Consider the following 17,257-nt stretch of genomic DNA (forward strand, 5'->3'; position numbering starts at 1 on the left):
AGATAAAGGTGAAAGAGACAGACGGGAAGGGCGGATGTTACGCCACTAGGGAGAGGCAAGCAGAGGTGAGTGATAAAAACATGAATGTGTGTGTGTGTGTGTGTGTGTGTGTGTGTGTGTGTGTGTGGTATACGATACAGTGATAATGTGGGATGACTTATGCGCTTGCTGATGACCTTGGCATTCTGATCTGATCTGAGCAGGCAGGCATCTTGAGGGGACTCCCCTAGTGGTGGTGGAGCGTGTGTCTGCCACAGACACGGAGGAAACGGCAGCAGCACATCTCCCTCTCCTTCTGTGTGTCTCCCTCGTTCCCCTTCTCTCTCTCTCTCTCCCTCTCCTCACCCCTCCACACACACCCACGGAAGCCTCACCAAAAGTTGAGGCTTTGGCAGTGAACGCCCCAGTGTACCCCCATCTACCCCATTATCACCAGACACACCCACATCCACGCACGCACACACACACACACACACACACACACACACACACACACACACACACACACACACACGCTGCTCTGGCCGTGTAAGGTTAGGTGGATGTTATTTCCCTGTGTTTGCATGTGTGTGGTGGTTGGCCACTTTAATACACGTGGTCAGGATCCAGTCTGAGTCAGCGCATGCAAATGGTACACACCTGTGTGCATCAGTTAGCCGCTCATCTGTCTCCAAGTACACCCCCCTGCTACCGTTACCGCCACCACCACACAATCAAACACACACACACACACACACACACACCTCACAATAACAATTTGAGATATTGTATCCTACAAGAAATACGAGTGAGTATATTGTATAAAAATGTGTGTTTGCAACGAGTGTGTGTGTGTGTGTGTGTGTGTGCTGGCATGTGCCGTATGTGTGTGTGGGGAGAAAATCTCACTCACCAATGTTGGGGTGTTTGAGAAGACGGCAGATGCGAGCCTCCCGGTCCAACTTCTGATGGTCTGTGAGGATAAGACAAAACACATAAACACACAAGTCAGGCACCTCAAGCACAGCAGCACATCAGATTAACATCTACAAATAATCTCTTTCAACAATTAACAATAACTTTAACACAGCGGTCACCATGGAGTCATCTCCTTCAATAAACAGAATGTACCATAATGTTGCTGGATTGAACATTTTCATCAAGCACCTGGTGTGACTGTCTCAAATTAAGTTGTGAACCAACCCTGTAACTAGGAAAAAATACTTTAATATGAATTTGATAGCAGCGATCAATCAGTTATTCTTTCCAAGCCCAATATTTTGAACTGTGTGGACTATCAGAAGAAAGCAAGCAAGCAAACATACCATAAAGGGTTACATCAATACTGTACACCATTTATATGGTGTACACTACATCCGTATTATTGTAAAATCTTTGGTTATAGGCCTACAAAACTGCAACAGTGCGGTCCTGACATTTATGTGAAGTAAACAAAGAGGTAGGTGTTCTAATTCAGTTTCATCACTTGTTCCAGCACTTGGAAAGGAGAGGAGAGTAGAGGGAAAATGAATGTGTTGAAAGCACTAAACAGAAATAATCACCAGTCCTTCTCTCTCTCGTCTTAAGCCATGGCTCATGTCGACACCGTTTGACCCCTTAAACACGACCAAGAAACCACCTGCGGCAGCAAAGCACTATGCAAATGGACACCGAAATGTCGTGATTTCAGGCAAATTTCATACAAGTTTCAGCAGGTAGATGTCCTACTCAACGTCATTCAAACCTGAAATACTGCCTCTATGCAAATACAAAAGACTGTTCCATTATGTACATGCATGTGTGTGTGTGTGTGATCACCCCAGGTTAACACCAAGTCAGAATGGGTAGCTTTGACAAAAGCATGGCATGGCCTCTTGGAGGACTGGTCTGCAAATGGCAAGGCAGTTCCAATCACAATGACATAACTCTGTTCCTGGAACGCATCGTGTGTGTTTATACACCGGCCTAGCCAGTCTCATGCAGTCATCACTCTCACACACAGACACGACACACACACAAAGCTGATCCATCATTGTCCATTGTTCCATGATGATGATGGCAAATGTCACTCACTTACAGTGGAATTTAAAACATAATACTCTCTAACAAAAGCAGCTTCCAAGAAACACACAAGACAAAGGTCAATTGTGTCCTGCAATGGAACAGCTGCCATTTAAGGACGAAGTGCATGCCTTAAGGATCACCGTTGTGGCGTAGGAGGACTAATTGCTGAGGGGCAGTGTGGGACGTAGGGCTGTCACTTTATGTTCAAAAATCGATTGCACAATCGATTGGACCAAACAACACAAGTTTCGAAAACTAAAATAGGGAAATCAATTTTAACCAAATATTTACACTATTAATTTTAAACAAAATAAACAAATAAAAAAGATAGATGTAACAAAATTCACAAACAAGAATATAAGAATATAAAAGAATTCCGAAGTGCAGTAAACATTGCGAAAGCTAAAAAGAAAATTCCCACCAATTTTACGCACCGGGAACAGCTGTTTCAATCAGCTGCTGTGCTGCTCGTGTTTTGCCAAAAAATGGAGGACAACACGATCAACCCAGCGCGACATGTAGAGAGACGAAAGTGATAGGCCCTAATAACTTGAGGAGTTCGATGTGGAAGTACCGGATTTTTTTGGTATATCAAACTATGGAGAAGAACAAAGCGGTAGGCTATGCAAACTGTGCAATCGATTTCTACATAGGCGAAATTTGTTTGACATTTCTAATCATAAACACAGACACAGCTACGTTGAAGCCTGCAGTCATGTCACTGATGTAATGGCAGTCCACTCGGCTTACTGGTTTTCGAGAATGTTGCACTTCTGTTTGTCATTGTGCACCTAAACTTCACGCCAATAAATCATCAGAAATATTGCTGGTTTGCGCCTACAAGCGCCCTCTTTACGCTCGGTCCTAATGCCTGTTAGTTGTTTGTGGATTGGCCTATATTTGGCGTTGAAAATGGAAACGTCTTTAGACATAAAAAATCGATTTTACAATCGATTCAATGAACACTTATGTCTCAAAAATCGAACAGGATTTTTTCACAAAAGTGACAGCCCTAGTGGGACATCAGGTGACATCAGCCTGTGGGTCAAACCAGCAGCGTAGACCATCTGTAAATGTCAGAGCTGAAATGCCATGGCTGTTTTGAGCAACAAGTCTGCAGGTGTTGAGCAAGCATAGTCTGCTGGCCTCCATCATACCACAGGAAGAAACCAGACACACACACACACACACACACAGCATCCCAAGCACTTATATAAACACACACAAAACCTGCTGTCCCAGCAGTTGCATATCATACCCCTGTAAATTAGTCTCGTGGGTGCCATGTGCACTATTCACTCACTCCTAATAGCTGCTGTATGTTTATGTGTGTGCGTCTGTGTGTGTGTTTTCGGACATCATGAGTGTGTTTGTGTAGACAAGCCTGAAACGTAAATGTCTACCAGATGTGGACATATCAGTCTGACGTAGGTGCATGTACTGTATGGTAGATCAGTGACATTCCCTTTACATGTTTCTATTTTCAACAAGTTTTATTTGCAGCGTCCTTTACCTATGATTGACTAGTGCTCATTGCCTTTGCTGATTGGTTGGTCAGGGGTGAGATGGTGTGGGTAAGAATGTTGGGATCAGACCCAGTCAGAGGCAGGGCAGGGTGTTGGCAGAATGCATGATAAAAAGGTAAGAAGGTAAACCTCACTTTTTAGAAATAAGTTATTATGATTATACTCACTATGAGATGCAAGTTTAGAAGAGACTGGGCTTTCAGCTTTACTGCAGTTCAATCATCACATACACATCTCAGGTACACAGAGATCATACCAGTGATTTATGGGAAATCAACCATGTGTGTGTTTGTGTGCGTGTGTACATAAATACAGCACACACACACACACACACACACACACACACACACACACACGTTCTTGAATACAAGGAGGAGTACTGCTGATCCACAGACACGGTGCACCCACAGCACAACCATAGATGAGCCTGGCCGGTCAGAGTCGAGGTCAGTGTTCAAGTTCAGGAGGACGTTGGCACCAGATGCTGAGCGGCCCTGGGGGGCAGATGTGCCCATTAGGCACGGCCCCAAGAGCACAGCGAGACACACACACACACACAGACACACACACACATTCGCTCACACAGAGCGCAAGTAGGGGCCGGCTAATCCCACCCTCACGTTCCTGTCCCCTGTCCAGCCCTTGGGATTTGGGGAGTCCGGCAGATTCCAGAGCAGCGAAGGACGAGGAGGAGTGTAGATTAGTGATGTTTTCAGCTGGCATGTCGTTTCCATGACTACCCGCCAGCCAGCATCCGCCCAAAGCCACTGCATGGGAAATGTGACCAGAGCTTACATGAACGGTTTAAAGAGTTTAATTCCAGACAGTGGAGGCTTAGATCGGAGACATGAATGATGTCAATGAGACCCAGGTATATGGCAAGACCCACGGCACACCTGAAGCTTAGGCTACTGCAGCCTACAATAGGGCATGGGGTAAACAACACTGCCTTACAGCCCAACTCTAAAGGCTCACCCAACCAGAACATGCAGGTCAATGAAGGACTGCCCGTAATAAACAGATCAGCACATCAGCAGTTGTATTGGGTTTTTATATTAAGGCATACAGATACACATGTTCACTCACACACACACACACACACACACACACAGGTCTGAAAAACAGCACTAAGCACACATTCACATCCGGGAGTCGGGGTGCTAGTTATTCTGTCATCCACAGCAGCAGGACTCTGCCAGTTACAATTCTAATCATGTTGTCAATGCAGTGACTCCTGCTGTGGCTGCTCACATTCAAACAGCACAAAACAAACAAACACACTCTCTCTCTCTCTCTCTCACACACTCTCTCTCTCACACACACTCTCTCTCTCACACACTCACTCTCGCTCACACACTCACTCTCGCTCACACACTCACTCTCGCTCACACACTCGCTCACACACACTCTCTCTCTCTCATACACAGACTCCCTCTCTTTCCGTCCCTCTCTCTCTAGAAGACACGCATAAACACACCCACACACAAACACCTACTCATGCTGTGCGACAAAATGTAACCCTCTGCATGGAGCGTGTCACTGCGCCAGAATGATGGACAGCCAAACTACAGTAGCACTGTGAGCCAGTGTGCTCGTGGCTTTCAGACCAGAGAAAAGAGGAGGTACACAACAGAAAAGAACACAAGAGTGCTCCTCAATTCATCCCATCAATCACCTAACCCATCAATGCATCTACTGTATTGGTCTGGCCAACCATCCATCTCTCTCATCCCTCTCTCTCCCTCTCATCTCTCTCTCTCGCTCTTCTTTATGGGAGGCTTTCCCAGTTGGCTGTGTCTGTTCTGCGCCGCACGCTGTCTGGCTTGTGTCGGTCCCTGTGGAGGCCCGGCAATCCCAGCAGCCCTCTGTTCTCCAGGCTGGACGTGTGGCCAGCCAGGCAGGGTGGGTTGTGGGATTAGGCCCAGGCCTGACAGAGGGCGCGCTTAAGGGATTAGAGGGCCGCATGGAGCCCGACCCCCAACACACACACACACACACCCTTCTATACACACATCCACAACCTCATCTGCTGAGCTAAACTAGGCTAAGCTAAGCAAGGCTTTTAGTTCCATAGAGAAAGCCTTGACATCTTTCTGTATTCCTGTATTTGTTTGGCTCCCCAGCTACTAACCACTACAGCTGTTGTATGCTCTCCTGACACACACAGGGTGTGTATGTGTTTGCATATGTATGACAGATTTTGTGTGTGTGTGTGTGTGTGTGTGTGTGTGTGTGTGTGTACATATTTTAGATGGCATTCATCTCATCCTCTGTGAAGTCTTTTCTTTCATTTCAAGTCTGCCTTTTGCCAGTAATGGAAACCTAATTGCCAGTGATGACATCACAAAATGGGACCTTGCAATATAAAATATTCATCTCAAACCTGACCAGAGATGCATAGAGTGGTTTTGAAAGCCTGGTCAGTGAACATGCGCGCACACACACACACACCCACCTTTAGTTGGGTGGGATAAGACATCCTATAATATACACCCACAGTGTATTATAACGGATGTGTTCATTCATCATTAATCATTTACATCATAATGTGTTGGAAGATCGATGAAGAGAGCATATTTTATCAGACGGTGTCTGTTGGTCATCCTACCCTACCCAGCTTCATGCAAAACTGTCCAAACAATTATGAGAACTCACTGGCAGCCTAATAGATGCAAGAAGAAAAGTAAACAGCACAGTTCACAGAGGGACAGGCAGAGGGAGGGAAAGAGGGAGAGAGAGAGGGAGAGAGGGAGAGAGAGAGAGAAACAGATAGAAAGATAGGCTAGAGAGAGAGAGAGAGAAAGAGAGAGAGCGTGGGGGGAGAGTGCGGGACGTGATTATGGATGAGCACATATTTAATCGTCCGCTTGTAGTTGTACATGTAATTACGGCCGTCGTCAAACACGATTAGGCTCCAGCGTTCACTTAAGCAGACCGCGGCCACATGAACCAAGAGAGTGAGGTCAACATCAAAACAAAGGGCCCTTCTGAAGGAGCGGAGAGGAGGGACGGCACAGCGGGCGGAATCAAAGAGGCGACGGAGGGGAAGAAAAGAGCTCCACCTGGGCAAAGGGGGGCAGCCAGGTGTGCCCCTGGAGGGACCTCACAGCACAGGCCCACGCAAGAGACCCCTGCTTTTATCTTTTGGCCCTCAAGGCTGCATGCCAACTTGTGCCAAAAATATCACTGTTCACTGTCACTGAAGGGTACGATTTTCAGGCAGTCATTTATATCACTTTTGGAAATAAATCGGAAATAAATCATATCAACGTGTCAACAACAACGTACATATATGTAAATATAGTTTTATATACGTATATAGATTAGATTTTTAAATAGATTATTTAAAAGCATACATATATTGGGGTTGGGGGCAGATCAGAGGGGGGATCAGACCACAGGAGGGGTCGGAGTGCTGAGGCCTCTGAGGGGGACGAGCTCACAGAATATGAAGACTTCCCATTGGGCCTCACAGAGCATGAAGGCTTCCCATTGGGCCTCACAGAGCATGAAGGCAACTGAGTTACAGTCAGGGTGTGGAGATGGCTTAAAGCATGGGAGGGGGGGTTGGGGGCGGCAGGCCTGGTTTTGGAAATCTTTTTTTCCTTCTGAGAATTAACAGAGATCAAAATGATCAGGCCTTGGCAATGTGCTGTGGGTGACATTTCCAGAGAGAGAGGGGGGGGAGAGAGGGAGAGGAAAGGAGAGAGAGCACAAGAGACACAGATAGATGGACAGATCGGGGATGGAGGGAGAACCACAGAGATGAACAGACAGAGAGAGAGAGAGAGAGAGAGAGGGAGGAGAAAGAGATGGAGAGAGATGTACAGCAGTCATTTACAGCAGGGCACAGATGTCTTCATTACCTAACCGCATTAGCGCTGGACACTCAATATCCACAGCCGACAGGCCTCTGCTGCAGCTCTCCAGTGCCTCCCAGCAGAACAGTTAATCTAGGCTGTATATGAGTGTGTGTGTGTGTGTGTGTGTGTGTTTTTTGGTGCATCTGTCCCTGCCCGTAAATGTGTGCAACCAGTGAGTTTGTATGTGTTGAAGTCAGCGTGTGTATCTGTAACACTGAGAGTGTCAACTAATGTGCTAGTATAGCTAGCATGTCAGAGAAACCCAGCCGGTACTCACAGACGTGTGCTGCGCTACAATCCCACCATGCCCTCTCGTTTCTGAAACGGTCACTACCGTGGGAACATGGGATGGGGTTGGGGGATGGGGGGGTATCTTCTGACTTGGCTACTGTGACCGTGCCGCTCTGATACCTGGGGCAGTCAGTGGGCTAGAGGAGTTATGGGAGAGAGGTCACCCAGAGCGCTGAGTGGAGTGGACGGTCTGCTCTAGTGGAGCGGTCGGCTGCTGGTGCTGATGAGATGGATAAATAAATTATGCTTTGTCGGCCATCTCGTGGAGGGCAACAAAAAAAATTCAATTGGGATAAGCGCTGGCTTCTCACATCAGACAAGTGTGTGACGTCAGCAGCTCAGCTTGGCAAACTACAGCTGCAGGGTGGGGAGCCAGCAATTGGATTCCCAGTTAGACAGACAGACAGACAGACACACACACACACCTCGCACTCTCTCAACCGTGTTGGGAGCAGGACATACATCCTCGTTCTCATAAGGCAGGTATGTGCAGAGTGTGTGTTAATATGTGTCATGACTCATGAGTACATCAGATATGTACTTTTGATTATGCAGACACAGCAAGAACAGCAAAATGCAAACAGGCTTCACATGCACATCCTCAATTACTTAGGTACACAACACATTTCACTAAAATGCACACTATGCTACACACCGCAAATAAACCTATTGTCATCACATGATAACATATTGCCATGATACAGTGTGTGATACTCCAGTGTGTGTGTGTGTGTGTGTGTGTGTGTGTGTGTGATGAAGAGGCAGCTGCTAGTACTCCCTGTCACTTTTGTCATCACACTCTTCTCCTTGCAAAGCAGAGGAGACGGATACAGAGACAAGAAACATACAAAAAGGTGTCAAAGATTCGCTCCTAAAAAGCAAAGATACGCTCCTAAAAAGCAGAAAGAGAAGCCAGGGCTGACAACTTTCTTTGATTTGCAATTTAATAAAACACGCTGGTTGTCACTGAGTGAGAAAGAGCAGACTCCACAAAAGTGGTTCGGAGCGGCACTACTTCTTGCAGGCACTTTGTAGTAGTAGCTGCTGTCGGCTGAGTGGAGTCTGTGATCAAAGCCGCAAGGCAAAAACTCTGACGGAAAAGGTAGTCGGCATTCCAAAGTCTGTATCTGAGAGACCAAGATGGTGGGGGTCTCTGGGGTATGACAGATCAGATGCAAACGTGACAATGAGGCTGTTCATCATTTGTTTGGGTTTTGGAGTGACGGCGAGCTATTTGATTTTTCAATTCACTGGGTCCTGAGATGGGGCCACTAAAGCTGTAGCTCTCATTGCTATCTCGCTGTACAATCTGTGTGTGTGTGTATGTATGTCTATTCTAATTATTTAGCCATCCCTGCTTATTCTTCAAAGCGTGCAAGCTCACACTCTCTCTCTCAATCTACCCATAATACAGATCTCTACTCCTCTCAAACACACTCAGGCATGGAGCAAACACACACACACACACACACACACACACACACACACACACACACACTTCACAAAGGGCTTGGTTATCTTCACAATGGCGTGGAGTCAGACAGATATGTTTGCTTCCCGCCTTGTGCAAATAAGTTCTGAATGCAAACGAGTGGCGGCCGCGGCTAGGCCAATTAGCAGCTCAGTGGGCCGAGTGGCTTGGCTGAGGCAGGCATGGACATCTTCATAAAGACAGACAAACAGAACAGAGAACAGCACTGCGCTTACTCTGATGGGGATTGTAGTCCTGTCACAGAGGAGAGGGACAGGAGTCACAGCCTGCCCAACGGGTAGTCTTTGGCTCCTGTCTATGCAGTCATAGTCTGCTAGTTTCTATATGCTGGTGTTTGTAGAGCTGATGGTCTCACCCACACACAGCCAAGCCTCTTCATTTGAATGTGCATATCAAAGGTGTGTAGTTACAGCTGCAGGTGTGGATAATGGTGGAGGCATCACCAGAATCTCTGCTCAGTAACACAGGTGTGGAGCTGTGCTAAGCACTAGGGCTGCTCACTTGGAGTTAGTCCTGCTATACCACACCACACTCTCTCACACACACACACACACACACACACACACACACACACACACACACACACACACCCTGTTGTAACAATGGCAGCCACATGAGTGGGGGAGTGGAGTGTGTGTGATGTGTGGTGTGTGTGTGTTTGTATGTATGTGTGTGATGAGGTGGGTGGGGGAGTGGGAGGGCGGATTACCTCTCGTTTATCACAGCTTTGGTAGACTTACCCCTGCCGTGGGCAGAGGGAGAGGTCAGCGCGGCCCAGACGCCGAGGCTAAAAATACCTCAATCCCCCAGCAGGCTTAGCTTAGTGGTGACTCAGACCACGCATAGTCAGCGCACGGCTAATGGTGGACCCCACGCTGCACCCCAGACAGACCACCACCATCTTCCCTTCCACTTCCAGGACAGGCCCTCCCTCCTCCACCATGCCCCCTGTCTCTCTGAGGAGGGCTGATGTGCAGACCTCGCCACAGAGGCCTACTGAGGCCCGCATGAGACAAAGGCGTCGCGGCCAGAGACGGTGATGCTCAGTGACGCAAGTGAAGTGTCCAACGCACAACTGGGTTCACACAAGGGAAGAGGAGGAAGAGGAGGAGGAGGAGGAGGAAGAGGAGGAGTTTATTATTCTTTTTTGCTCCTTCTCCCCACCCCCTCCTCTCTCTCTCTGGGAATTGGTGACATCAGCACCACTGCCAACCACAACAGCCTCCTGGTGTGAGGAGCGCGGGAGTGTGGGAGTGTGGGAGAGCCTCGTCTCCGCACCGTGGATTGGCTGCGGTCTCCTGGGTGGGAGAGGAGGGAAGGAGTAGGAGGGAGAGACATTCGCTCTCTTACATAATTGGAACCTAACTAACTCACTAACTTACTTACTTACTCTCTCACATAGTCTTTCTATTGCTCTCTTTCTCTCTCTTGCTCTTTCTCTCTCTCTCTCTCTAGCAACATTCATCTTTCTGCTGCTACTGTATCTAGCAGAGAGAGAAAGAGAGAAAGAAAGACTGCAAGAGAGAGAGAGAAATGGAGGGTTGTGTGGGAATTACAAAAAAAACTATGAAAGGGGGAAACAAAAACATGTCAAATGTCCTTTTCCCCTTAAACTCTCCCTCTGGCGCCCGTGGATCGTGCCTTGCGTCCGACAATGTGTCCACTCCGCCAGTGCCACCCTCACCCCCCATCCCCACCAGACAGTGGAGACCTTGCTGTGCCCTCCAATGGCAGCGCTGCTGCTGTGTGGCATCTGCTCGGCTTTAATTCTACCCTCGGTGGCCCCGGCAGTCCCAACCTCCGGGTCCTCCGTGTTTGCAAATCACCGGCTCACCCACGTCATGTCGCGCACAGGGCAGCGAGAGCTCCAGCAGAGTGGAGAGAGAGAGAGAGAGAGAGAGAGCGAGAGAGAGAGAGGAGTGCAGGGGTTGCTCTCTTACGTAATCTCCTCTGTCATGGAACAAGGGGGAAGCTCACTCGCTCGCTCTCCGAGGCGTTGGCGGCCGTGCCGCAGACGTCTATTTACATTGGAGTCGTTTAACGGATGCTTTTATGTAAATCGACTTACAGTGGAGCAGAGGGGACCACGCATTTAGCCACCACTGCTACACTACAGGGCTGTGTCTGAACTCATGGCTATCGGCACAACAGCTGATGGGGGATTACACTGACACTTTAGATATTAATATGTAAACACAATCCACCCCCACCTTAATGGTTTTATGCATTTTCTACAAGTGTGCCGACCTTGTGTCCTACCTAGTTGCGTACGTTCCCATATTTGTCTCTACCCCTGTGTACGATAACAATGGGAACAATTTCTACCAGCTATTTGTAAATGTAAAGGTGAGTGTGGGATTTAGCAGGCGCTTTTATGCAAACCGCAGACTCCCAGTGTCAGGTGTCGAGCCTGACCGCACTGCTCATCAGGCGGAGAGGCTAGCACTGCACCAATACAACCCCCCCCCCCCCCCCCATATCCATGCAACAGATCAAGGTTGGACACCTGGCTGGTCCTACCCTACTTCCTGTTCCTATATGGAGCTCTATGATGCTTCGACCTTGCAGAGTGAGTAGAGGGGTCATGTGGACATCTGGATTCTTCCATCGACAGTTTATCCAGTTTATGAGATCATCCATACATCCACTATTGCCACTGTTGTCAACTAGATCATGACCCCAGGGTACGATGGACTGATTTTTGAAGTCATATGCCTTTTCAAACGTTTTTCTATCCCATTTGGTAACTTAGCGTGATTTGCACTGCACATTAAAAACGATTTTCTCCGCAGAGATTAACAAAATATTCGAGAGTGGAGACAGAGAGGGTAAAACAAGCGTTTCTCAAACTGTGGGTGACATGCCAGGTGGGGTGAACTGACGGAAAAACAAGAGTTTTTTTTTTTTTATCTGTAGCCTGGGCCCAGGTAGCACCCGATGTGCAATGGACGCACTGTGTTATTCATAGGGAAGCGCTTGTGTCAAGGCAGCTTAGTTAGTCCCGACCTGAATGAGATTTTGAGCGAGGTTGTGAGAGTGGTGAATTTCATCAAGACCTGGCCCTGTGTCTATTCGCTGCACTTTGAGAGGAGATGGGAGCTGACCAAAAGGCTGTACTGTTTCACAGCGAGGCAAGGTGGCTTTCCCGAGGTAAAGTGCTGTCGCGTGTTTGAGCTCCGAGTAGCCTCTTCTTGTAGGAAGAGCGCATGTTTGAATCTGCAAGCACGTTCACTAATAAACATTTCTTGACGAAGCTGGCCTATCTTAGCGATATATTTGGAAAGCTCAATGAGTTAAATCTCCAGTTACAAGGCAAAGACAAGCACCTAGCAGATAAGATCACTGCATTCAACAAGATGATTTTGTGTGAGATTAGGTGCAGATCTATTTAAAATCATTATATTCAGCACATTTGTAGGCCTATCATATGTTGACTATTGATGAGATTCACTATTCTCGACAAAATTGATAAAAATAAATATTAATAAAACAATTAAAAAAACAATTGGTGGTGTTCATGGGAAGATCATAATGTCTCAGGAAGATCATAATGTCTCAGGGGGTACATGCCTGTTAAAAGTTTGGGAACCACTGACTATCGTATTAGATTTGAGTAATTTACATATAGACAGATTCATGTTTAGTCACCAGAACCAGAAGTGCAGAACATGACAAGAGCCTCAGAAGACAGTGTGCATAAGATGAAGTGGCCATTGACGTAAAGCCCAAAGCAAAGAATGATGCACACTTGGCTGAAAACTTTAACAAAAAGAGCTTCCTTGATTGTATTGAGCCAGCACAAGAGGCTTCTGGGTAATCCGGAGGTGACATCAAATCTTGAGCCTTGAGCGTTCTCATGATCCCAGGACACACACACACACACACACTAACAAGATGAAGCAGCCAGAAGCAGGAGAGATTCCTCCTAAAATCATCTGCTTACTGTATGGGGCCTAGCGTGGACGAGGGATTATCCCCCCTCTGACCCTAATGACCGCGATTAAGAGACGGCTTACAACGCAGGGTGGCCGATGAGAGCGCTGAGGGGGGGACGACAAGAGGAGAGGAGAGCTGTCAATTGACATTTCACTGACGTGCCTTAAGTCCTGTACTACTATTACTACTACTACTACTAGTACAACATAGACATAGTGTCTTCACCTAATCTAATCTAAGCACATCCCACTCATTCAGAGAGTGTTAGTGTCCTGAGCATGAGAGAGTAAGGGAGGGATTGAGAGGGGAAAGGATGTGAGTTTAGAGAGCTAGTGACTGAGGGCCAGATGAACACTTTTTGCGTTTTGCGCTTTTTGCTCTTTTGCAACGTGCATGAAAAACATGGCGAGCTATGTACAAACAGGCCGCACTTGGGGTAAAACCGCAGACTGCAGGAGCTGAATATGGCAAATTGCGCTTTCCCGTGTCATGCATGCAGGAAAGTGGGAGTTTTGTGTTAAAAGATGGGAGGAGAGGCGTAAAATGCGCCTAATTAGGTAATCCCCTGTATGTATGAAAACTGCCCATGAAAGCACACGCCTGTTTTGCGGTGAAATATTACCGTCTGGTAAAAGCAGGTGTTAATCCAAATTATGGTTCAATGCGTCAATAAGAGGAACTTTCAAATACAACAGAATTGCTATTCAGAGCACCAGCTTTGCGTCTTTGCACTTTATCAAAAGCAATTACTATTTAGTAATTATTTATTAAGGTCTCCTTTTACACTGTAGCTTGAATGTCAGTCCTTATTTCTAAGTTGCTGTGGATCAAAGCGTCAGCTACATGAACACATGTAAATGTGTGTGCGCATGTGTGTGGACTCTCTGAGGATACTAAAGGGTCAGCTGGGTCTTGGGGAGCTGTGGAGATGGAGCCATTTGGACAGATCACCATAGCTACGGACATGAGGAGCCAATCAACCCCCCCCCCCACCCCACCCCAACCGGATGCTATCTACTTCCATTACAGCACTGTGATCAGACATGGACATCACCCGTCCACAGCTACCCACCAAAGTCTGGGCACACACACACATATACCAAATAGACATAAAAACTACTCTGTAGTCTTACAGTCTACACACACACACACACACATATACCAAATAGACATAAAAACTACTCTGTAGTCTTACAGTCTACACACACACACACACACACACACATGCGTCCGGTCCTCTTCTACTCAACAGCTATCCTGACAAGGACCATTCCCACAAAGACAGAGAGACCCATAGTGAGGAGACAGAGAGAGAGAGGGAGAGTGGAAAAGATACAGTGTAGAAATGAGAAGATGCTGTGACACATCAGTGCCTATTAGTGTGTGTGTGTGTGTGTGTGTGTGTGTGTGTGTCATTTAATTAAGATCCAGTGACATATCCCCCTCATCACACCACACCATGCAGGCTAGGTGAGCTGAGATAATCTACTATTTAAAGCTTAGTCAACACAGAGGAAGAGAGCAGAGGAGCAGCGCTGCAGTATGTGTGTGTGTGTGTGTGTGGATGTGTGTGTGTGTGTGTGTGTGTGTGTGTGTGTGTGTGTGTGTGTGTGTGTGTGTGTGTGTGTGTGTGTGTGGAGGGCTATGGGGATAAGATAGTTAGATACTTTATTGATCCTCCAGGGGAAATTCAAGGGTCTCAGTAGCATACAGACATTACACACAACATGCACTTACAGCAGAAATGGTAAACATAATTGTGTAACATATAAGTGTAAACATATAATTAGCAAGATAAGCATGAAGAAGCTTGATGCTTTCTTTCTCTCTCTCTCTCTCTCTCTCTCTCTCTCTCTCTCTATGTGCATCCCATCATGTCCTCCAAGCCTCTATTATGACATCCTATCTTTCCTCTGCCATGGCAACACACACCTGACCCCATTTTTTCCACCTCATGGATCTCTACCCTTCTTTCCCTCCCTCTCTCCCTCCCTCTCTCCCTCTTTCCCTCCCCATCTCTTTCTCTCCCCAATCCTTCCTCTGCTCCTCCCGCTGTCTCTTCTTCTGCATCTCTCCTTTCTCCATACCCACCATCTTTTTCTTTCCCCTTCTCCCTCCCTCTATCCCTTTCCCTCTATCTCTCTCTCTACTCCATCTTTCACTGTCTCTGCCTCTCCTGTTCATCCCTCCACCTCCACTCCCTCTCTTCTCTCCTCCCCTCTGCCATCCCTCCATACCGCTGTCCATTTTTCCACCAGACAGTGGTAAACACAAGAGCCAGGTAGCTGTTTGTATTGGGCTGTTTGCTCCTGCTTGATGGAAAGGCCAGGCACAGGGGGGTGACCACAGCCGGGGGAGGGGGGCAGATGTGTGGACCCAGTGTCAGTGAACCAGAACACCCCCCCCTCCCCTGCTGGGAAAGACCTCTATCAGGGATGAAGACCTCCTCTGTAAGGTCAAACAATGTAATGAAGGTTCCCAATGTGATGAAGGTTCCTGTACACTCATCTCATATGTGTGTGTGTGCGTGTGTGTGTGTGTCAGAAACTAACACTGATACCCACTCACCCACAAACATATTTACACAATCTCACACACACACTGGCATATTTGCTGTGCTATTCGCTCACAGACAGATATATTGATGCAATCTCTGACATACGGGCACATTTGCTATTCACTCCCCCTCAGTCTCTCTCTCACACACACACACACACACACACACACACGTGTCCCCTGACACACCGTCACAACCTCTCTATCACACACACACACACACACACCAACACATGAGCAAACACAGCAAGAGTGGCCACAGTGCCATCAAACAGCTTCCTCTCTTTAATGCACCGCCTTGTGTTTGCTGCAGTACGTCAGAGAGTCGCCCCCGCAACATTCTAGGCTCAAAACACACACACACACACACACACACACACACACACAGCTGTCGGGAGCTGTGTGGCCACTCTCCCTCTCACGCAGCATGGCTTATGCGGGGGGGGAAAAGCAGCAGCTTGTCTGACAGATGTGCCACACTGGTTTGGGGGATCTAAAAGACGCACATCTGGTGGGACCGCTAAAGCCACGCTTAAATTCTCACGGACCGATGCCGCCGCTGACGTCTCTTTTCTTCTGCAATCACCGGGTTGATGATGGGAATCGGCATTTAGGGCCAGAAAAAAAAGTCTCCTTGCTAAGTTCAGGGAAACATGCTGTGACACACGTGCATGTGCATGCGCAAACACACACACACACCAATTAGCATGCAGGGACTCTCCCAGTGCAGCATTGGTGGGGAGGACTTTGGTGTGGCCGTGGCAACCTTTCAGAGAACGGTTTCTACCGCAACACCCCCCCCCCCCACACACACACACACACACACACACACCATCTCAGCCTCCATCTCTTAGCCACACACTGTGCCCTGTCCATCTTTGTGCTATTGTACAGATGTATGTTTGATGGCTTTGATCTCTTGCCATCTCTCCCGCACCTCCAAAGTTATTTGTGTTCTCCAGTTCTTGTGGCCCATCGTGCTTTGGTCTCTCTCTTTCTCTGTCTCTCTCTCTCTAGCTCTACTCATGCCATGTGTATTCAGCCATCTATCAAGATCTCATTCATTCTCCATTTCTCTCCAAACTAATACAGAAACGTTGCTTCTTCCTCTTCCAAGATTGTGCTTCCTTCTAATTATCAATGGTCCCATCAGTCACAGTTAAGATGTGCTTACACACACACACACACACACACACACACACACACACACACACACACATACACATTCACAGAGAGAGAGAAAAAAGGGAGAAAATGAAAGACAGAAAGAAAGACAGCGAAAAAGAGAAAGAAAGAAAGAGAGATATGACATATTCATTATCATTAAGTCTTCTTCAACTTCAACTTCGACCATTATGCCGCTTCAATATACCCCACCTCAAACAGATAAGCCGCGCCCACACTAGCCCAGCTGCCAGTCCTGACTCAAATCCCCCTCCTTCTAACATCATTCAGTTACTGTTGCCAGGGAAACACTTGACAAACCCCAACACACACACACACATACATACACTCCCACCCCCATCACCTCTTAAATCCCCTGTGCAGCA

The 17,257-nt window shown here is 47.4% G+C and overlaps 1 protein-coding gene across 11 annotated transcripts in view; it reads right to left on the bottom strand.

Moving 5' to 3' along the window:
- camk2g2 (calcium/calmodulin-dependent protein kinase (CaM kinase) II gamma 2) overlaps positions 1-17,257 on the bottom strand; it is a 62,850-nt gene that overhangs the window by 35,311 nt on the left and 10,282 nt on the right. For all 11 annotated transcript variants that reach the window (XM_048269655.1, XM_048269651.1, XM_048269662.1 and 8 more), the window contains exon 3: positions 893-952. In XM_048269655.1, coding sequence (XP_048125612.1) covers positions 893-952 — 60 coding nt within the window. The remainder of the gene's footprint in view (positions 1-892; positions 953-17,257) is intronic.

Source organism: Alosa alosa, chromosome 18, assembly GCF_017589495.1.
Source record: "Alosa alosa isolate M-15738 ecotype Scorff River chromosome 18, AALO_Geno_1.1, whole genome shotgun sequence".
NCBI classification, from domain to species: Eukaryota; Metazoa; Chordata; class Actinopteri; order Clupeiformes; family Clupeidae; genus Alosa; species Alosa alosa.